Source organism: Macadamia integrifolia, chromosome 2, assembly GCF_013358625.1.
Source record: "Macadamia integrifolia cultivar HAES 741 chromosome 2, SCU_Mint_v3, whole genome shotgun sequence".
In the NCBI taxonomy this organism is placed as follows: domain Eukaryota; kingdom Viridiplantae; phylum Streptophyta; class Magnoliopsida; order Proteales; family Proteaceae; genus Macadamia; species Macadamia integrifolia.
The window spans coordinates 31,024,370-31,047,382 of record NC_056558.1 but is presented as its reverse complement, the minus strand read 5'-3'; the positions used below and the strand labels follow the sequence as shown (position 1 = coordinate 31,047,382).

Here is a 23,013-nt window from a genome sequence, read left to right as displayed (position 1 = left end):
CAGGGCAATGGCTCATGGAGTTTGTGAGCTCATTAGGTTGCGTCGGTTGGTTCTTGAGTTAGGACGTGACACCGAAGGACTTATGCGTCTTTACTATGACAACAAAGCGGCTATAAGCATTGCTTATAACCCAATGCAACATTATAGAACAAAGTACATTGAAATGGACTGGCATTTCATCAAAGAGAAAATTGACCCTGGCAACATTTGCACACCTTTTGTGAAGACAAGTGATCAGTTGGAAGACATCTTCAAGGTCTCATCCCTCTCATCAGTTCAATGCCTTCTTATGTAAGGTGGAAATGTATGACATTTATTCTCTAGCTTGAGGGGGAGTGTTAGAGTTTATGTAATCAGGGTACTTTAGGAACTGTTTTTATAATATGGAATTTCCCTAAGATATTATCTTAACCCTAATATAGGTGGGAAGAGCAAATAGCTCACTCACGATTTGCACTCTTCCATTACTTTCCTCTCTCAACTTCTTTCCCTCTTCGTTCTTCCTCTATTCTTTTCATCTTCCTCTGCTTTAACCCCAATATCTCTATATTCCAACTCACCTCACAGGATCCGTCACTACCACCACCACCACATTATACACCATTACCATATGGAATTGGTTGATATGATGATGAAGTGGAAAGAGTAACAAGATTGAATGTCCTTGATTTTTTTGGAGATAACAATCCAAAATTGTTTCTTGACTGGATTCACAGCTTGGAGACATTCTTTAGATGGTACGGATTGATTGAGACCTGCCTTATTTGCAGAGGTTAAACTAAAAGACACGGCCTGAGTCAAGTGGGTTAAGCAACAATAGATTTGAACCTAAGGCATGAGATTAGTCACTACTTGGGTTGAGATGCATGAAGTAATGAACCAAAGATTCTTGCCTCCTGATTACAAGCAGCGGATGCATCTTAGGTTTGCACAATTAAAACAGGAAAATATGACTGCTGAAGAGTATGTTGCTAAATTTTATTATTTTGCCACTCGTTCTGACTTTGAGTGAGATGAAATATTGGTGGCACAATTCCACAATGGTTTGCACCCTTGAATTAGTTTTGCCCTTGCATCTAGTCGATTGCCTACAATGGAAGATGCCGTACAAGTAGCGTATCAGGTTGAGAAAAGTTTGAAACACCCATACAATCGAAGGCCATTTACAAATACTTGTCCTAGGGGTCCTAGTTCTATTCAGCCACAATCATCTCCCTAGGAAAAATCATTCAGCGGACCACAGGCCAGTGCTTCATCTATGGCATCTTCACGATCAAGCTGGCCATAGTCTCTACCTCGACATACTTTTGAAATGTCATCTTCACGGCCTACTCGTCCACATTTAACCCCCTCGGCATGGTTTAGATAAACCTTCAAAGGCGACAGTTTATAGTTCAGTGCTACTCGTGTAATGGATTTGGACATACTAGTGGTCAATGTCCCGGTGGAATGGTTGCTTTTATTGATAAGGATTCTCCTATACCTTATATTATTGAAAAAGCAACTTGGTGCTGACAGTTGATTTAAGGGAAGAGCATGCATCAGGTGAAGTCCATTAACTCTCCCAGTGATGAGGATCCACATCCTTTTATGTCATTCGTCATGTGTTGACCACTCAGAAAGTCACTGGAGATGAAGATTGGCGCCATTGTAGTATTTTCTGGACCGTGTGAAGTGTAATGACCAACTGTTAACCTTGGTCATTGATGGAGGTAGTTACACTACCGTTGTCTCTAAAGGCACTATTCGTAAGCTGGGATTGAAGACAAAGCCACATCCAACTCCCTACAAGGTCGGATAATTGTTTGATGACATATTCTAATGGTGGATTTAAGGATACAGTCCAACGTGACTTCCTCCCTCTGAAGGTGTGTCATATTCTTCTTGGTTGACCGTGGTTATTTGACAAGAATGTTCAGCATTGTGGCTATGCCAACACCTATGTTTTCAAGTACGACAACAAGACTCTGAAGTTTCATCCTGGCAAAGTTCTTCCTAAAATTAAGCTAAAAAATATGGTGGGATCATTCTTCATTCAGCGTGTTCCTTTGGATGGTCTCCTTGGTCCTTTTATTAACTCAACGGAGTTGGGTTCTTTTTAGAGTAGGAGAGTTGATGCAGATACCATTGTACTTGCCTGGTTGGACCAACATGACCGGCTTTGGAAACCAAGAGCCAAGAAGAACCGGTCCAACCTAGTGTCTTGGTAAGGGTTGGAAGTGATATATTTAGGAGGTTATTTGTTTTTTATTTTGTGTCTTCATAGAATTAGGAACTTAGAAGTGTTAGTAGGAGTTAGTCAGTTTGTGTGGTTTCCTTTTGAACTAGTTTCTTGTTAGGACCTATCATCTTATTAGGTTAATTTCTATTTCAGTTGATTTCCTTTTGGCTATGTTTGGTTGTAAGGGGAATTAAGGGGAAGGGAAGTGAAATTTTCATACTTAAAATGGAAATATATGTAATCATTACCCATGTGACTTTTAACATTAATTTCAAATCATTACATATTTGGTTATAAAATTTCACTTTACTTTGCATCCAAAATCCTTTGCTATAATAAGTAAAATAAAAATTACATGTAAAATATATCATTATTAAATATGGTTAAAAAAATTAAGTAGTTTATACAATTATATGGAGTAATGATTATAAACACTTCTTTTTAAAGCATGAAAATTTCGCTTCCCTTCCCTTTAAATTTCCATTGCAACCAAAAGGAGCCTTTATGTCTTTTTTTTCCCCTCTAACATGCCTGCAACCAATAGAGAACTCAGATTTGAAGTTGAATGAAAGATTGGTTGTGCTCTACCTGAGTGTGTGGTGTGAGTTTCCCCTCTTTGCCCCCCCTGCTACTCTGATTCTTCTTTTCCCCTGTTGGTGATGCAGTTGCACGATGGAAGTAGTTGCTATCTTTAGATTTGATTTTTATTTAGTTGCTATCTAGGTTTAGTTTCCATTTTTAATTAGCTTCCAAAATTATGTTATTATTTTTCTTTAAATAGCCCTGTAATGGAGAACTCAGTGGAGATTTTTGAATGAATTTGAGAATTTATGTTTTGGTTGGAAACGATGGCTGCCATGGGTGGTTTCCCTTTCTCTCTCTTCTGAACTGTTTTCTTCTTCCCCTTCCCCTGACTGTCTTTTCTTTTCCCTCTGTTCTTCTTCTCCTGCTGTTCATTTTCTTCTTCCATTCTTCTTCTAGCTGGTTCTCTTTCCCAGCCCCTGTTCTGGGCGACAGTTGCTGCCCTACTGAGGTGTTTCGAGCTCCTTTATATGTGAGTTGTTTGGGCCAAGGATTTGATCGCAGGAAGCCCTCTCCTAGGCGACACAAATCATCAGACTTCAGCTGCCGAAAAGTCCCTTTACCATCTGTTATCATACCTGCAACTGAGACTGACTCTGTTCTACCGCCAGGTTCTACTTCTGGTCATTCCCGCAGCCTCCCAGCTTGAAAATCCAGGTGCTTATCTTGTGGGATCAATAGAGCCTTATCCTGAGAAGCTTCGTTTCGAATTTCAGGTCCAACCAAGCCCTATCGAAGGAGTTCTACCGATCGGAATTTTTTTTCTGTCCGCTGGTTTCTGGTTCTCACGACAAGAAGAAGAAGAAGAACAAGTTTCTTTTATTTTAAAAGAATTTTTCCTGTTATTACAATTAAGCCCTTGTTCCCAAAAGTTATATTCCATTACCCCTTTTCTCTTTGGTAAAATTCAGAATAAGCCTTTGTATTAAATTTTTAGTTCTAGAACTACCCCATCTACCTTATAATTATTTCTAAGGCCCTGCTTGTTTCTGAAATTACAAGAATACCCTTCAACCATTAAATTTGAGATTTTGGTCATTCTTGTGGGCCATAAGCGATCCGATTTCGGTCCTTGGAATCCGGATCCGCATCAGTTGGCCCCTCATCACCCTTTTTATCTACTACTGTTCCCACCCCACTTATATTATTTTCAACCTTCACATGCAAAAGCTTCTTTGCTTGCACTTGTCCATGGTACAAGAACCTTTGCCCAGTTGTCACTGCGACTGGGGAAGCAGTGCATCGCTCGCAGGACATGCCTTAGATAACGCTTGCTTACTATTCACTACACCTGGGTTATAATGCAGTGTGTTGCTTCCGGGGAGTTTTTACATAAGGTCTGAAATATAAAGTTCTAGGATCCATGCACAAGGGTTTGGCCAATGTTCTTATAGTGACAGCTGTCAGCTGCTGACCTAATGCACCGACCCTCCTTTATCAGGGATTGGGACTGGCAGTATAAAACACTGGTAGATCCTTTGACATCTTTAACAAAATTAGTTGAAGTTTTATTTGAAGAAACTAGGCTTGAGTCGCTTGAAAAATCTAAAGGGATAGGTTTAGCTCAAAGCTGACTCTTCCTATTGGGGATGAAGTATTAAAAATGAGGTCTGACACAATTAGGGCTCCAAAAAGGAATGACATCTTGTGAAAAGACTTCCATGACTTCCAACTGAACTGATTTCCAGTACTGCTGAAAATCTGTAATGTGTCAAACTCTAGTATTCAGACCGAAGAGTCCCAACACAACTTCAAACAATCGAATCCTTGTAAGCTCTATACTAAGGACCCCTATATAAATCTCTTCCCTCCTCTATTCCCGATCGGTTTCTTTTCTTCCTTCCTTTTTTATGTTCTTGCTCGGGTTTGATCTCAGCTTTGCTCAACAGGTCCTAAATTAGAGGTGATTTGTTAGTGACTATGGAATTATTTACGTTATTTTGCATAAATGTACTTGCTACAATTGCACGACCTTCCTTATGAATGCTTTTTGTTTTTTCTGTTACACGTTGCAATTTGCATAATATAACCAATCTTCTATTTGTTTTCGGGTAGTATTCTGACATCAAGGATAATTGTTGGCTTGAACTTGTCAGATTTACACTGGGATACTGGACCTGTCAGTCAAAATCTTGCTAGGAAATGTGAGGCACTTGCTGTATCTGGTCTGGCAGAATATGGAGATGAAATAGATGTGGTTGCTCCAGCTGACATTGTGAAACAGATCTTTAAGATGCCCTATTCCAAGGCTCAGTTATCTATTGCAGTTCATCGTATTGGACAGACTCTTGTTCTGAATACAGGGTAGGCTCTTGAATTTTGATGCTTTGTTTAGATGATTGTAATTGTAAATGCCATTCCTGAGCTGTTTGGATTTTCTTAAAGTGCAGACCTGATGTTGAAGAGGGAGAAAAATTGGTTAGAAGACATAACAACCAAGCGAAGTGTGCAGATCAATCTCTATTCTTGAATTTTGCCATGCATTCAGTCAGGGTCGAGGCTTGTGATTGTCCACCGTCTAAGAATGTTCCATCAGAAGAGCAAGCAGATTCAACCATTTTACCCGGACAATATGAATCCAGGAAGGGTTCTTTTGTATCTTCCGACAGTCCTGCTCAAAGTGATGGCTCTCAATATCTTGGTCAGAGTGCAGATGGTTGTCAAAAGGCCAGATTAAGACACTGTACGAAGTATTCTAATGTTAATCCAGATGACTTTGTTTGGGCCAGTAAGCGGAACAAGAGAAATAACAGGCGTGATGCTGTAGAGAAAACATCTCAAGTCGGTGAAAAGCCCAGATGCATTGTTCAAGAGTCTGATAAGTACCGGAGAATTGGTAATGATGGTTTCTTAAGGGCTTTGTTTTGGCAGTTTCATAACTTCCGCATGCTTCTAGGCAGTGATTTGCTTTTGTTCAGTAATGAGAAGTATGTTGCTGTGAGCTTGCACTTATGGGATGTTGCACGACAGGTTGGTAACTTCCACCTGAAACTTTTGTATTGGTTTGATTTATATTCTGTTTCCGTCATGTTTCTTCATTTCGGCAGGTCACTCCATTAACTTGGCTTGAAGCGTGGCTTGACAATGTCATGGCAAGTGTGCCTGAATTAGCAATCTGTTATCATCAAAATGGTGTTGTTCAAGGGTATGAGCTTCTGAAAACAGATGATATATTCTTGCTCAAGGGCATCTCTGAGGATGGCACACCTGCTTTTAATCCTCATGTTGTCCAACAAAATGGCCATTCAGTGTTCAGGTTCCTCCAGGATAACTGCAAGCAAGATCCTGGTGCTTACTGGGTACAGTTTTTTGGTCTCAATTTACGCATAGTTGAATCTTGTATTTAGATTGCTTCTTAATATGGTGTCGCATCTGATTGTGGTTATGACTTATTTTCAGCTCTACAAGAGTGCGGGAGAGGATGTAATTCACCTTTTTGATCTTTCTGTTATTCCGGAGAACCATTCAACTGATGCTCATGATAATAGTTCTAGTGGTCTGCCATCGCTAATGCACAGAAGGAGAAGAGATTCCTTATTCTCATTGGGAACTCTTCTTTCCCGTGTTGCCCATAGGCTATCACTTTCAATGGTTTGGAACCTGGCATTTCTACAGGTTTAGTTGCATTACTGCTGTATACCGCAACAATTTGTTAATTGTAACAGATGGTTTTTGCTGCAGACTCCTAATGGTAGGGCCAAGTGTGCGAGGCTTTTCAAAAAATGTTTTGAGTTCCTGGATAAGCAGGATCATCTGGTATTGTTGCTTTCCAGAAACTTGATATACTTTTTGTTCTCTCTATGTTTCTTATAAATTTTGAGCCAAATGTTGCACTGCTGACGAGTTTAATGCTGAAATAGGTTGTCCGTGCATTTGCTCACGAACAATTTGCTAGGCTTATCTTGAAATGTTATGAAGAGCTGGATTTAACACTTGAATCTCTTCCGCTGGAGTCCGAAGTTACTGTTACTGATGCTGAAGGTGAATCCTCAGACTATTCTCTGAGTGTGGCTGGATCTATTGGTCATGATAAGTTGTCCTCTCAAGGTGCCGAAAAGATACCTTCAACTAATGACGCAAAGATTGCTCAAGAGTTGGTAGCAGGGATGGCATCTCCAAAACTTAATTTGGAAGCAAATGTATCTGCTTCCGGGAAAATTCTTGCTTCAGAAAGCACTGAAAAAGGAAAAACGAGTAGAGATCTTATGGATTCCGAAAAAGAGGACAGCCTGGTAATTTGTCAGGGACCTACAACTAACTCACATGTTATTCAAACCATTGCTGATCCAATCTCATCTAGATTGGCTGCAATACACCATGTATCTCAAGCCATTAAGTCTCTTAGGTGGAAGCGTCAATTGCAGAGCACTGAAGAGGAGGAACTTATGGATCATGGGATTAGAACTCAAGATAGGTCCTCCGCTGTCCACTTAACTGTATGTGCTTGTGGTGATCCTGACTGTATTGAAGTTTGTGATATCAGAGAATGGCTTCCAAAATCTAAAATGGACCATAAGTTGTGGAAACTTGTTCTTTTGCTTGGAGAGTCTTACTTGGCTCTCGGAGAAGCTTATAAAGAGAATGGTCAACTGAATCAAACTCTAAAAGTTGTTGAATTAGCATGTTCTGTTTATGGATCAGTGCCTCAACATCTTGAGGATGCTCAATTTATCTCTTCTATAATTATTAGCTCCTCATCCCATTCAAAGTTTAACGGTGTAAGTGGAAAGACGAAACCATTTCTAGATGACAAAACAAATTCAGATTCTGGTTGTTCTGATAATAGTTTTACTACTGAACAATTGTCCTCCTCATACCTATTCTGGGCTAAGGCGTGGACTCTTGTTGGGGATGTATATGTTGAGTACCATATGACAAGGGGTAAAGAAATCTATTTGCAATCGGATGGACAAGCTCGTAATAGTGAGTTAAGGATGTCTTCAGAAGTTCTGAAGGAGGTAAAAAGACTAAAGAAGAAATTGGGACAGTATAAGCAGAACTGTAGTACTTGTTCTTTGATTAACTGCAGCTGCCAGAGTGATAGGGCAAGCAGTGGTAACAGTGCAAGCAGCAGTAGCGGAGTTACACGTCCATTAGCTTATGGTAGAAAACAGAGTAAAAGATCTAATTTGAAGAACTCTCTGTCTTCACTGTTTAAATATTCAGAAGATGACCTTGTTCACCCCAAAGCTGAAATTGGAAATGATTTTCAAGGTGGATGTCCCACAAGTGATAGAGGTGGTGAGTCTGGAGAAACACTTATTCAGGCTTTGCACGCAGCAGATGAGTTAGGGGGGACCTATGTGGCTAGTAATTCTGGACAATCTAAGGGTACTTCAGGAATGCCCAATACTGACTCTACAGCTGCAGCTGGTTCTGGACCTAGGGAAGCATCCAAGGAGAAAACTGGTGGAATTTTCAAATTTCTTGAGGGTCCTGTAGTTGGAGATATAGAGTATAATCTTTCATCTGCCATAAGCTGTTATGATACAGCTAGGAAAGCTATACCCACCAGTTCATCTGAATTGCAATCAATTCTCAAAAAGAAAGGATGGGCGTGCAATGAGCTTGGTCGGTGTAGGCTTGAAAGCAAAAACTTGGACAAAGCTGAACTTGCGTTTGCTGATGCCATAAATGCATTCAATGAAGTTTCTGACCATACCAATATTATATTGATAAATTGTAATTTGGGTCATGGAAGAAGAGCATTGGCTGAAGAAATGGTTTTCAAATTGGAAAATCTGAGAACACATGCACTCTGGAAGAGTGCATGCAACCAAGCTGTGGCAGCTGCTAAACAGGAATACAGTGCATCCCTAAGATATTATGGTGCAGCAAGGGCAGAATTGAATGCTATTGGGGAGGGGGCTGGTTCAGTGTCAAGCAGCTTAAGGGATGAAGTAAATACCCAGTTTGCTCATACATATCTCAGGCTTGGCATGCTCTTGGCTAGAGAAGACATTTCTGCAGAAATTTATGAAAATGGAGTACCAGATGATCTGCCCATAGTTTATGTTAGTCCCAGTGACAGGAGGCCAACTAAAGAACTGAGGAAGCGTGAAATTTCAGCCAATGATGCCATTAGGGAAGCTTTGTGTATGTATGATTCGTTAGGTGAACTGCGCAAACAGGAAGCAGCTTATGCATATTTTCAACTTGCTTGCTACCACAGGGACTGTTGTTTGAAATTTCTGGATTCGAATCAGAAGCAAATTAATCCATCTAGAAGTGAGAGCATTCTTCAGAAGGTTAAGCAGTATGCTTCTTTGGCTGAAAGGAACTGGCAGAAGTCTATAGATTTTTATGGCCCAAAGACACATCCAACGATGCACGTGACTATTCTGATGGAAAGATCTGCTCTTTCATTGAGCCTCTCATACTATTTCCAGTCAAACATGGTATGTATCCAATCTGTGGATAATCTCCTAAACTTATTCAGTCTGTGATAATAGCTGTCATTGGAAATAATCCTCTTTTATTTAATACAAGTTTGAATATCTTTGCTGGTAGGTCGATAGTTTTCATGTCAGAAATAGTTTAGCAACAACTATATGTTGATATTGAAATATTGCAATTTATAGTCTTAATTCGTAATTCTTGGGATAGTTTAAAATTTCTTTTCGTAGGCAGTTTCAGTGTACCAAGAAAAACGAAACATGTATGAACTATGATATTTATATCAAGTCTGTAATGTTATGGTCGAACTTTCAACCAAAACATGGGTTACTTCACATATTCATGTATATTAGCGGTGAATCCCAGTCTACAGAACTAAACATGAAAGGATCAAGGTCTCACCCTATCAGAAAATGTTACCACTTAAGATTCAGAATTCTGAGCGATATTTGGGAGATTCTTATACAGTGCTATACTATAATGTGTGCTTAAATGGGATTTTTTGTTCAAACGATTTACCTGTGGTTCAAACAATCCCTATATCCCTATTAATGCTGAATACTTATAATGTCCCGCCGAACCTAAAATCTGGATGGTTGCTAGTTATGGAGTATCTGACCGATTGATCTGGTCCAGACCTAAAATGCTCTGGCACTCTGCAGTTTATGTATTCATGTTAAGTTTGTCATATGCACTCCTAGAGATGCAATGCCAATTTCTTGAGCTACATCAGATACTTGAGTTTTTTAATATATGCTCAACTCAACTAAGTCATTTCCCAACTAATTGGGGTCCACTTTCGACTGTTAAAGTTCATGTTAGTTGTGAGGCCTAGGTTATTCATATCCTTCCATGGTACAACTTCCCTAGTCAACTTTGCTCTAACACTTGGTTTTCTAATCTCTCAGATGAGTAACATTCCTTACCACTGCACTCAAAGGACACTCTCCTTGAAATATAAGGATTGGGCTCGTCTCCAACGAGCATCCAACGACCCCTCCAAATGTGACACCTGTGCTGCAATGAATCCAACAACTGAGAGTAATTCGACCCATCTCTCCTCTCTCTCCTCTTGCTGGCACCTGGCGAGACCTGCTGAAACCCGATCCAGGTTTCCTCCACTCTGAAGCACGCATGAAACTCCAAGCAGTTCTCTGTTCTGCTACTGCAGGTTTGCTCGCTGCAACTTATAAAAATTAGGGCTTATGACCTCAGTTCCCCAAGCTCCATAGCCGTAGCTCCTTTTCCTCCATCATTCTCTTCTTCTGTGGTCAAGGTCATCACCAACTTAACCCTCTCCATCACCATCTCAGGAAGAAGAAATCAAACCCCAACTCTCTGTCTGATGCATGGGCATTTTCAGATGGGCCAACAACCCATTCCAATAAGCCCACAAGCCCAAGTCAAAGGATAGAGGCTGAAAATAAAAGTTGTAGTTCAGGATTTTGGGGTAACTTCACGAAGACACCCGAACCAACTCAGAAGGAACTAGAAGTCGTACCATATATGGATGGAAATATCTAGAAGTCTATTTTCCCAAAAAAACAAAAAAGGTGCATCATTTGCTATTTTCTAAAAGAAGTTATGGCCATTTTGGTAAAGTGTATCTGGGATGACTGCAGCCACTTAGAAGTCCGAAATTCATTTTTTTTTTTGTCCAAATTTCATCCACATTCAGCTCATCCACATTCAGCTCTAGAACTTCTTGGGCACTTCAACCATTGTGTTTCTAGACTCTTGAAGATGTGAAGAATGCCTCTCAAGGTTCTCAAGTTCCCCAAGATCCTTTCCTATTGGATAGTTGTTTGTCTTCCCCATGTTTGTTTTTTCCAATTAGTCTTAGTTTCATTTTTGGAAATTGCCTATGGTTGGAAGGTTGTTCCATGCTCATCTATATAAAGCCTACATCATTGAATGAAATGGAACATACTTGGAGTTTATTTATAATTTGAGCCTTTGGCCTTTGAGAAGAAATATTTATTCTTGAGTTCTCTTATCCCTTAAGTGGATTTCCTTTGGGTGGCGAGTTCTTTTTATCTTTTGAATTGATCAGTTGTGTTACCTCCTAATCCTCTATCATTTTTTGGCGTCAAGTTGGTATTAGAGTTTAGGTTTAATGGTGGGTCGTCGAAGACGTGGACCTAACGTTGAATCATCAACAACTCGAGGAAGAGACTTAAGAGACGTGGAGATGGATGACTTAAGGAGACAAGTGCAACAATTGCAGTAGCGTTTGCAACGCTTTGAATCTCTGGAACATGATGATTTGCGTTATGATTTAGAGCATGATTCTTTTAATGAAGAAGATGTTAACCCCTTTGGTCGTGCTCGAAGTGAAGACTCAAATAGAAGAGGTTTCCCTCGACGTCATTATCAAGAACCTTGTTAAGTCCAACATGATAATTTTATAAATGTGGATATTCCCGAATTTGAGGGGAAAATGCAACCGGAAGTGTTATTGGATTGGCTAAATACGGTGCAAAGAGTCTTTGATTACAAAGACATACCTAATGATAGAAAGGTGAAGCTAGTTGCTATAAAATTGAAAAAATATGCTTCCATTTGGTGGGAGCACTTGAAGCAACAAAGAGCTCGTGAAGGGAGGTGTCAAATTGCAACATGGGAAAAAAATGAAGAAAGAACTAAAAAGGAAGTTCTTACCCGAGAACTACCATCAAGATGCGTTCCTTAAGTTTCACAATTTCAGACAAAAGGAGTTGTCCGTGAAGAAGTATACAATAGAGTTTGATCATCTCATGATGTGTTGTGACATCTCTGAACCAGAGGAGGAAACTATTGCACGTTATCTTGGTGGACTTCGACCAAAAATTAGCAATGTTGTCCAATTACAACCTTATTGGACTTATAATGATGTTTTTCAACTTGCAATCAAGGTGGAGTGACAACTTAAAGAAGCACGTGGTAGTGGCTCTCGATCTTGGAACAAAGAAGGTTATCCCAACCGTGGAAGTGCTTCTACTTTCAAACCCAAGGTGGGCCCTTCAAAGCCACCCCCTAAGAATGTTGAAGCATCAAGTTCCAACCGTCCTACTTCTTTTAATTCACGAAAATGTTTCAAGTGTCAAGGATTCGGACACATCGCTTCCGATTGTCCAAATCGCAAGATTGTTTCTTTAGTTGAAGAAGATTTTGAAGAAGAACGAGTGAGCTCATCTAGTTCTAATGAAAGATTATAAAAGGAAGAGGAAGTTGTTTATGGAGATCAAGGAGAGTCTCTAATCCTTCGTCGAATTTTAAATACAGCTCCTATTGAAGAAGAGACATGGCTACGTAACAATATATTTCACACTAGATGCACCTCTCATGGAAAAGTGTGTAATGTCATCATTGATGGAGGAAGTTGTGAAAATGTAGTAGCTACAACAATGGTGGAGAAATTGCAACTCAAGATGGAGAAGCATCCTCAACCTTAGCTTTCATGGTTTCGCAAAGGAAATGAGGTAAAAGATGCCTTGTTCAATTTTCCATTGGAAAAATATATAATGATGAAGTATGGTGTGATGTTGCCCCTATGGATGCTTGCCATTTACTTCTTGGGAGGCCTTGGCAATTTGATAGAAAAACTAAGCATGATGGGTTCAAAAATACTTACACTTTTAAGAAAGATGGAATTAAAGTCACTTTGGGTCCATCCAAAGTAGAGAGAAATCCTAAACCTTCAAAATGGGAGGGAAATAATTTACTCAAAATCTGTAGTTGATAAGGCCATAGAAGAATCAAAGGTAGCTTATGCTTTTGTGGTGTTAGAAGGAAATGAAGCAAACTATTTCATCCCTTCTCAAGTGCAACCCTTTCTTCAAGAGTTTAAGGATGTTGCTCTGGAAGAACTTCCACCTGGTTTTCCACCCATAAGGGATATTCAACATTGTATAGATTTTGTCTCGGGAGCTGTCATTCCAAATAAGGCAGCCTATAGAATGAGTCCAAAGGGGCATGAAGAGCTACAACGGCAAGTAGATGACCTTATGGTTAGAGGAATGGTTAGGGAAAGCAAAAGTCCATGTGCTGTCCTTGCCCTTCTTGTGCCAAAGAAGGATGGATCTTGGCGTATGTGCGTTGATAGCAGAGCGGTGAACAAAATCACCATCAAGTACCGATTTCCTATTCCCCCGCTTGATGATTTTCTTGACCAGCTCCATGGTGCGAATATCTTTTCAAAGATTGATCTTCGAATTGGATACCATCAAATTCGAATGAGATCTGGAGACGAGTGGAAAACCGCCTTCAAGACAAGAGATGGCCTTTATGAATGGATGGTTGTGCCTTTCGGCCTTTCTAATGCTCCTAGTACCTTTATGCGGCTTATGAATCACATCTTTAAACCATTTATTGGTCGCTTTGCTGTTTATTTTGATGACATTCTTATTTATAGCTCTACCTAAGAGAAGCACTTAGAGCATCTCCATCAAGTTTTCGAGGTCCTAAGGGAGCACAAGTTGTACGCCAACTTAAAGAAGTGTCACTTCTTTACCAATAACCTTATATTTCTAGGCTATGTGATTTCCGGTGAAGGTATCAAAATGGATCCTAGCAAGGTGGAGGCAATCACAAGTTGGCCTATCCCAACGTCTATACATGACATTCGGAGCTTTCATGGTTTAGCCTCATTTTATCGGCGCTTCATCAAGAATTTCAGCACTATCATCACTCCTATCACTGAATGCTTAAAAGGAGGCAATTTCAAGTGGACCAAAGAAGTACAACCAAGCTTTGAACCCCTTAAAAAGAAGGTAACTAAAGCTCCTATTCTTGCACTCCCAAATTTTGATAAAGTTTTTGAAGTTGATTGTGATGCTTCAAGTGTGGGAATTGGTACGGTTTTTTAGTCAAGAAGGAAAGCCTATTGGATTCTTTAGTGAAAAATTAAATAATTCCCGCAAGAACTACTCCACATATGATAAAGAGTTTTATGCTATTGTTAGAGCTTTGGATCATTGGCAGCATTATTTATTATTCAAGGACTTTGTTCTCTTTTCGGATCATGAAGCCTTGAAGTATATTAATACTCAACACAAGCTCAACAACCGGCATGCCAAGTGGGTAGAATTTCTTCAAGCCTTTACTTTTCTTATCAAGCATAAATCTGGAGTTCTTAATCAAGTGGCAGATGCATTAAGTAGAAGACATTCCTTGCTTACCACAATGCAAGTGAAAGTCTTAGGCTTTGACATGATCAAAGAACTATATGATGATGATCCCGACTTTGGAAATATTTGGAAAGCATGTTCTAAGGGACCCATTCAACAATTTTTGGTGCAAGATGGATTTATTTTAAAAAACAATTGCTTATGCATTCCTAAATGTTCTCTAAGGGAAGCCATTGTCAATGAAGCCCATGGTGGAGGTCTAACTGGAGACTTTGGAAGAGATAAAACTCTCTTTCTTGTAAAAGAAAATTTCTATTGGCCTCATATGGAGAGAGATGTTAAAAGACATGTGGAGCGATGTAGAACTTGTCAGATTGCCAAAAGTCATGCCCAAAATACCGGCTTATACACTCCATTACCAGTGCCAATGGCTCCTTGGGAAGATGTGAGCCTCAATTTTGTGGTTGGTTTACCTAGAACCCAAAGGAATAAAAATTCTATCATGGTGGTTGTTGATCGGTTCTCTAAAATGGCACGTTTTGTGCCATGTAATAAGACTCTTGATGCTACTCATATAACAAATCTTTACTTTGAAGAGATTGTGAGACTTCATTGGTATCCTTAAGACAATCACTTTTGATCGGGATTCCAAATTTATAAGTCATTTTTGGCGCACACTTTGGAGGAAGCTTGGCACAACGCTTCAATGCAGTTCTTCTCATCATCCTCAAACCGATGGACAAACTGAAGTTGTAAATAGAAGCTTGGGAAATCTTTTGAGGAGTTTAATTGGAAGTCACTTGCACCAATGGGATCTTATTTTGGCTCTAGCTGAATTTTCTTACAATCGTTCTTCAAGCCAAACAACTGGAAAAAGTCCCTTTGAGGTTGTTTATGGTAGAAATCCTATAAGTCCATTGGACTTGGCTCTGCTTCCCTTCACTCAACATCTCAGTGGAGATGCTGAGGAACAAGCTAATTACATCAAAAGGCTGCATGAGCAAGTTCGTGAGAAAATCATAAAACATAATGAGAAGTATCAAGAAAGAGCAAATAAGCATCGGAAGCCTACTGCCTTTAAAGGAGGAGATTTGGTATGGATCCATCTTCGGAAAGAAAGATTTCCTTGAGGATGTCATGGTAAGTTTAAGCCTAGGGCTGATGGTCCATTCAAGATGTTACAAAAGATTGGAGAAAATGCCTATAAAATTGAACTCCCTAGTGATTATGCTGTCTCGACAACATTCAATGTTATGGATCTTTCTCCCTATCATGAAGAACAAAATCTGGAAAACTCAGAGACGAGTTTATGCACAACAGAAGCGTATGATGCAGGAGCATTTTCAAATGGGTCAACAACCTATTCCAATAAGCCCACAAGCCCAAGCCAAAGGATAGAAGCTAGAAATAAAAGTTGCAGTCCAGGATTTTGGGGTAACTTCACGGAGACACCTGAACCAGCTTAGAAGGAACTAGAAGTCGTACCATATATGGATGGAAAGATTTAGAAGTCTATTTTCCAACAAAAAAAAAAACAGTGCATCATTTGCTATTTTCTAGAAGAAGTTATGGCCGTTTTGGTAAAGTGTGTCCGGGATGACTGCAGACACTTAGAAGTTCAAAATTCATCTTTTTTTAGTCCAACTTTCAACCACATTCAGCTCTAGAAATTCTTGGGCACTTCAACCATTGTGTTTCTAGACACTTGAAGATATGAAGAATGCCTCTCAAGGTTCCCAAGGTCCTTTCTTATTGGATAGTTGTTTGTTTTCCCCATGTTTGTTTTTTCCAATTAGTCTTAGTTTTATTTTTGGAAATTGTTTATGTTTGGAAGGTTGTTCCATGCTCATCCATATAAAGCCTACATCAGTGAATGAAATGGAATATACTTGGAGTTTATTCATAATTGAGCCTTTGGCCTTTGCGAAGAAATAGTTCTTCTTGAGTTCTCTTATCCCTTAGGTGGATTTCCTTTGGGTGGCGAGTTTTTTTTTTTCTTTTGAATTGATCACTTGTGTTACCTCCTATTCCTCTATCATTTTCTGGCGTCACTGTCACTTTTTCTCTGTTATCCTATTCTTCTCTCTCTCTCTCTCTCTCTCTCTCTCTCTCTTATGCGGTAAGGGTTTCTACAACCCTTTCTTTCTCTATCTCAGGTATGATTCCCTTTATCCTCTCTCTCTTATTTTCTTCTTAGATCATTCCCAAGTCATTTTAAAGATGAGACAATGAGAAACCCTATCATGATTTGATTCCCCTTTTCCTCCTTCGCCTTCTATTTCACACTCCTTCTCCTCTTTATCTTCTTCAGAACTGTAACAATCTCCTCACGTAGGGTTTTTTTTCCTCTGATTTCTCCACTTAGGGTTTAGTCTTAGTGACTCCCTTGATTTCATACTCTTCTCCTCTTTCTCTTCTACAGAATTGTAATGATTTCTCCCCTTAAGATTGTTTTTCTCTGCTTTAGGGTTTCTTAGAAAATTCTGTGAATTCGAAAGGGAAAGAGCAGATATGGAAAGTCGAAGGAAACCTTTTGAATCGGGTAACTTGTGTTGTGGGTTGGTCTTGTGTGATTTCAATCAACCAAATGGGTTGATTGTTCAGGGTTTTTGGATTAGAAAAGTGCCACATGTCGCTCCCTAAAAACTCGGAGGATCGTTGGAGCGGCAGTCGTTGGAGTCGAGCCGAATCCGAAATATAATGCATTTCTCGGTTCTTGGACATTGGATAGTTTGGCATTGCATTTTACATAACATGGTAAACTTTGTAAAATCTGTGGATATACATCCAAGAAAAAAGGGGGGGGGGTGGAGTTTTGACTTTTCAAATTTTCTTCTGAGGTGTGATGAATCTTTGTTTATGTGTATTCTTGGAGGGGAACTCCCTAATGGCTCTATTGTTGCCCTTGATCCAGATGCTGGAATCAGCTCTATCTCGCCTGCTCGAGGGTCACCATGTATTTGGAGAACCAGGCCCAGATTCTTTGAGCAGCAACTTTTCCGAGGTTTGTGCCAAGCTGTGGAGCCAGTTGCAGTTGTTACTGAAGAGGATGTTGACAGTAGCACGATCAGGAAGTACGAACAAATCTTGTCTTTCTCAGGCAGCCCCTACAAATAGTAGATCTGGAGATATTGGGAAGTTGAAGGAGCTATACAGAATGTCTCTGAAATCAACAGAGATGAATCAATTGTGTGCTATGTACGAGTTGTGGATGTCATAATTCACAGCGCACTGATTCTGATTGAATTTTTGCTGATATATTGTCATATCAGAATGGTTCGGATTTGTTTTCTGAGGTTTGAAAGGGGAAGTTAGAACCTTTGTTGTAGTTCAATATATATCATTGTAGGAAGTAGGAAACAAAGTATATGGTCTATCTCAGGTTCTGCATAAGATTTTATTGTATTTGATAGCGATTCTGTATTACCTGGTGAGTTTCATACAATAGTAGTATATGGCCAAAGAAGTGTTCTCTCTCTCTCTCTCTCTCTCTCTCTCTCTCTCTCTCTCTCTCTCTCTCTCTCTAGCTAGCTAGGGTTTGTTTGATTACTTTTATGTTGAACCAGATCAAACCAAAATGACCACCATATGGTTTTCAATGGATTGTCTGGTTTCTTGTACTGTTGCTTGATTATTAAAAGTCAAAATTGCAGGATTACTCACTTCTGAGTTTTCGTTTGCAAAATTATCCACTCTCTATGTTTCACTTGACAAAATACCTACTATGGTCTCTCCTTCCTTTGCCTACATTGTCTTGACATTTTTACCCGATGCTACTATTGCCTTCCCATCCATCCCTTCCGTGTAACCCCACCCTCCTTCCCGTGACAATTTCCTCCATTCCTGGAAGCCAGAACTGTTTAAGTATTCCCTCACCATCTCCTTATCCCCTCCTCCGACCTCCTTGGTTAGTCTGTGCCATGAAAGGAGGCTCCAATGGGCTACACTTGAGCTAGGATAGATAGAGAATTTGAATCTAAGAGTATAGCAGCCTCCATCCATTCCCATCCGTCTGTCATATACTTAATGTGTATTGGGGAATAGCTCACACTTAAAATTTATGGCAAGATGAAATTAAGATAAATAATAGTCAAATTAGCTTGCCACTGAGAAGATAGTGACTCTGCTGCGACCAGTTTGAGTAACGATACGAAAGGTGTCTCAATCCACAATCACAGCAGAATTGGGGGCAAAAATGTCAAATAGTGTAGGAAATGAATTGTTTGGTGTAGTCTTGTAAACCCAAATCTGATTTTATGTATTTTGTTAACGGAAACATAGGGTTGATAGTTTTATAGTGGTAACCCAAAAGTGGTATCATGTAATTTTTCCTTATTCAAATGGGTCAAATAGGAGGACAGCTGCTAGCATAGCTAGTCGGAGTAAAGGACAATAGAGCCCTTGTGCAGGAGGTCTCAGTTTCGAGTCTCCCCTCCCTCATCTAGTATCTCTTCCCAGGCCCACCCTTTGTATCCGCCTTATCTCCCAGAGCTCCACCCCTTGATCCCTCTTTGTAACATCAAAAAATAAAATAAATGGGTCAAACAAAAGTGTTGATAGTCCTCATACAACCCAAAAATGTTGCATTCATATAGAAATTGCCTGGTAGTTCAAAATATAGTTTTAACCCGGACTAGATCTACCTATTGAACCTACCTGTTTGAAATAGAATTGGGCACCTAACTTGTTCCATTGCTGACCCATGATGTTTTCAGTAGAACTTTGCTCCACAGCTGACTCCTGATACTTTGGTGAAAACTGATGATAAAACCAGAATGTAAAAAGAATCCTACAAGTTTTTAATTTTTATTAATTTTACTTTTCTTAAAAAATAAGTTTTCCTTCACTCATGGTGAAGAGAATCTCTTAATTAATCCACAGGTTCTAACGGTTGGATGAAACTCTTGGGATAATGTGTTAGGACAGTTTGAACTCCGTTCAACGAGTCGAGGTATTAATGGCTAGAATTTTTTTTTTTACCCATGTGGAGAAAAAACTTCAACCTTTTTGAACCTTGAAAATATGTTTCAAATGAATCCAGTGGATGGAGCACGTTTTTCTTTTCTTGGAGGATTCTTTGAAGAAGTGGTATAGGGGAATGCACCAATAATGTATGACGAAATGGTATTGAACTTGAAGGGCTGTGAGGTCATTTCATGTAAGTAGAAGCGGGATAGATACAAAATAATTAGTGTGCCATGCCTCAATAGCTCAGAGAAACTTTTCCTCCATAGCAAAGTTTATTTTAACATCGAATAAGTGCATGGTAAATTTTTTTTAACATTTATTTTGTACATAGTAAGCAAAAGGGATGGAATTCAGGCCAACCACAAGAAAAGTGTGGATGTATTGACTACAGTTTTAGCAGATTATAAGGCTATGTTTGGTTGTAAAGGAAACTTGAAAGAGTTACTTTTGTAATCATTATCCCATGTGATTGTATAAAACTACTTAAATTTCTTCCCATAATTAATAGAGACATATTTTACATGTAATTTTAATTTATGCAAACTAAAGTGAAATTTAATGAACAAATATAGGTAATTTGGAGTCAATTTAATGATTACATAAGTTTTTTGAAGTTTGAAAATTTCACATCCCTTCCCTTTCCTTTCATTCCCTTTGTCAACCAAACAGAGCCTAAGCAACAGTCATTTTTTAGCGAATAAAATAAATATTTTAGCTTGATAAAATATATTGCCACGAAAAAAGAAAAAAAGGATTAAAACATTTTCCTTTTAATTCATAGTATCCAAATATACCTTAAAATAACCATAGTCAGGCAAAGGACAAACAAGTTAGGACCCATGGGGCACAGAGGAATCAAAACTCTAAACATATAGCCATAAGGACAAGAGGGTGGATCAAGTTCTTGTAAGAGAACCATGTTTATACGGACTGATCCACATAGATGAATCCATCACCACATAGTCGATTGTTGGATAGATTCCATCTGTGTGGATCAAGCTCGAAAGAGAATCAATTCCATTTGTGTGGATCAGATCAATTCCGTACGAGAATGATTCTTGTTCGAGCTTGATCTGTTCTCTAAGGACAAGGACTAGAACAACACCATAGATCCATATCAAAGCTTCTCAGCTAGTCTCTCATATTGGATTCACACTCCAAACTCTCTATTAGGAATATGTTCCTCGGAGATTTCCTTTCCTCAGGGATAACCCGCCCTACATGTTATCCACATCCACACGGATATCACTCATGATAGAATGCATGGTCCTCCTCTTTTCCAAAAATACGGAAGTTTCTTTCTTTCCATATGTCATAACAGTAGAACAGAATGCTAGCTTGGCAATACCTCCAATAGAATACCCTTTTGAAAGAGTGACTTCTTTTTTTTTTTAAATCGGCTTTAAAGGTCCATTTGTTTTACTTATTCTAAAAATAAAAAAAAATTAATTGTGACTTTATTGTTCTAATTTACCACCAATAATAAAGAATTTTATTGGAAAATCAAAAGTTTTAGTGATGGTGAACTTATCACCACCAAACGGCATTAAGTAGGGAATTAAAGATAGTGCCACTAATAATATTATTAAAAAATTTATTTTTATCGGCAATTTTACACATCTGCAATGAATAATCTTTCATTTATTTTGAAAATATGATCTTTTTTTTTTTTTTTTTTCTTCCACTAAAGCTGTTCTTCCTCCCTTCTCTTCTTTCTCTTTTCCTTCCGTCGTTTTCATTTATACCCACTCTTCTTTCACTTTTCTCTAATCTATGCACTCTCTTGATTATCCTCTTTAGAAGATTCCTTTTTTTTTTTTGCTAATGGTCAGCAAAATTGTATTACTAAAGAATAATAGATGTTACAGGAGCAGCTCTTTGATTTCTTACTCCACCTTCGGCATTGCCATCAGCAGAGGAAGAAAACAAAGAAAATTACATGAACCTGAATCTAGGCCTATTTTGACCATTCTATTGGAGGTTTGAAAGAATAAAACCTGGAGCAGAGTCCCAAATATTTAACGAGCAGTTTGAAGTAGCGTATTTGGCCAACTTATCAGTGGCTGAGTTAATCTCTCTGTAACAGTGGGAGATTCTCCAATCTAACCTTTCCAGATTGCGACCAAAGTGTCTCCATTGCTGCTGGGAGCACCATGGAATTTTCTGCTTTTTAATGCAGTTCACAACTGATTGGGAGTCACACTCAGCCCATAGTTTAGTAAATCCTCTACCACTAGCATGTTTCAGACCATGGAAGAAGGCAGCGAACTCTGCCAAGAAGTTAGTCCCAACACCTTCATAAATGGCAAAGCAGACCATATTCGATCAATGACCATCCCTATTATACCACCGGCACCTGATCAGCCTGGATTATTGAGAGAGGAGCCATCGATGTTGATCTTGAGGATTCCGTTAGATGGGGCCCTCCAGCACAGTTCCTGAATACCTCTAGCGCGAGGCATAGAGGTGGCAATGTGGAGCTTTTTCGTCAAAAGAAGATCAGCAACTGAGTTAAGCTGCATTGGCTTAACGGTTGAAAAATCCCTGAGGTCCTTCAAAATTACTTGATAGATCTTATGGACTGTGATGGCAGCCTCATCCAATCTTCTTCCATTTCTCTCAGCCCAAATGTGGAAGGGAACAATTATAACCAGAGGAGTCCACAATAACTTGCAAGGCACAACCACTGATTTTCTCTTCCACCAAGAGAAAAGACTTTAAATGAAAGGGAAGTCACACCATCTCTAATCAAAATAATTCAGCAGAGAATTCCAAAGCTGCAAAGAAATTACACTATAAAAAGAGATGTGGAAGAGTTTCCTCACAATTACCACAAAGACTACATTTAGAGGTGAGAGAAACAGCTTTTCTTGAAATCCTATCATCCTTTGGAAGGCAACCTTGCACTAGGTGCCAACCAAAAAGAGAAAACCTTGGGTGAAGATTTTTCAGCCACATCATGCGCCACTAGCCATTAATAGGGAATTTATCCCTTAATTTCTCCCATGCCGAAGAGACAGAGAATTTTTCAGATTCTGTCAAGCTCCAGATTTGACTATCAGACAGGCCTACAGATGGAAGAGGAACCCTGTAACTCGATTGCAGACATTCTGAGGGAGCATAGAGAGAAGCCTAGGAGCATTCCAAGAGCCATCAAGGATAAAATCTGAAACTAGAATCAAAGGGCTACGAACTATTGGATCAGAAGACATAGGCACCTCCGCCAAGGTAGAAGCACCAATTCAACGATCATACCAGAATTTGATGTTAGAACCATCCCCAATAATCCATCGCTTAGAGTCAGAGACAAAATCTCAGACTCTTCTCAGACCAAAAATAATAGAAGAGGAAAAGGCATACCTCTTTAGAGCACCATTGCTGGTCATAAATCTTCCTCTAAGAAAAGAAGCACATTCTGAGGGGTTAATGCGAATATACCAACAAAGCTTCACAATCAAAGCCAGATTGACATCTCGCAGGTGACGAATGCCCAGGCCCCCTTCACTTTTTGGCTTGCAAACTTTGTTCCACTTCACAGTGATAGATTTTGGAGAGTCTGCATCCCCGCTCCAGATAAAATTCCTGATCCATCTTTCCATCAGGACAATAGATGAAGCAGGCCAGAGATAAACAGAGAAATTGTGCAAGCGAAAGCTACTTATGACAGTTTTCACTAGCTCCACTTGCCCTGCCATGGAAAGAAGCCTTCCTTTCCATCCAGCAAGTCTGGCTTTGAAC

General features: G+C 39.3%; 1 protein-coding gene across 1 annotated transcript in view; it reads left to right on the top strand.

Annotated features, from left to right (window-relative positions):
• Positions 1 to 17,773, top strand: part of LOC122067988 — a 33,336-nt gene extending 15,563 nt beyond the window's left edge. Inside the window, exons 3-9 of the mRNA XM_042631819.1 lie at positions 4,900 to 5,107; positions 5,194 to 5,773; positions 5,851 to 6,102; positions 6,203 to 6,394; positions 6,485 to 6,559; positions 6,664 to 9,201; positions 17,222 to 17,773. Of these exons, the coding sequence (XP_042487753.1) occupies positions 4,900 to 5,107; positions 5,194 to 5,773; positions 5,851 to 6,102; positions 6,203 to 6,394; positions 6,485 to 6,559; positions 6,664 to 9,201; positions 17,222 to 17,527 (4,151 nt within the window). The 3' untranslated portion in view covers positions 17,528 to 17,773. The remainder of the gene's footprint in view (positions 1 to 4,899; positions 5,108 to 5,193; positions 5,774 to 5,850; positions 6,103 to 6,202; positions 6,395 to 6,484; positions 6,560 to 6,663; positions 9,202 to 17,221) is intronic.
• The last annotated feature ends 5,240 nt before the right edge of the window (positions 17,774 to 23,013 follow it).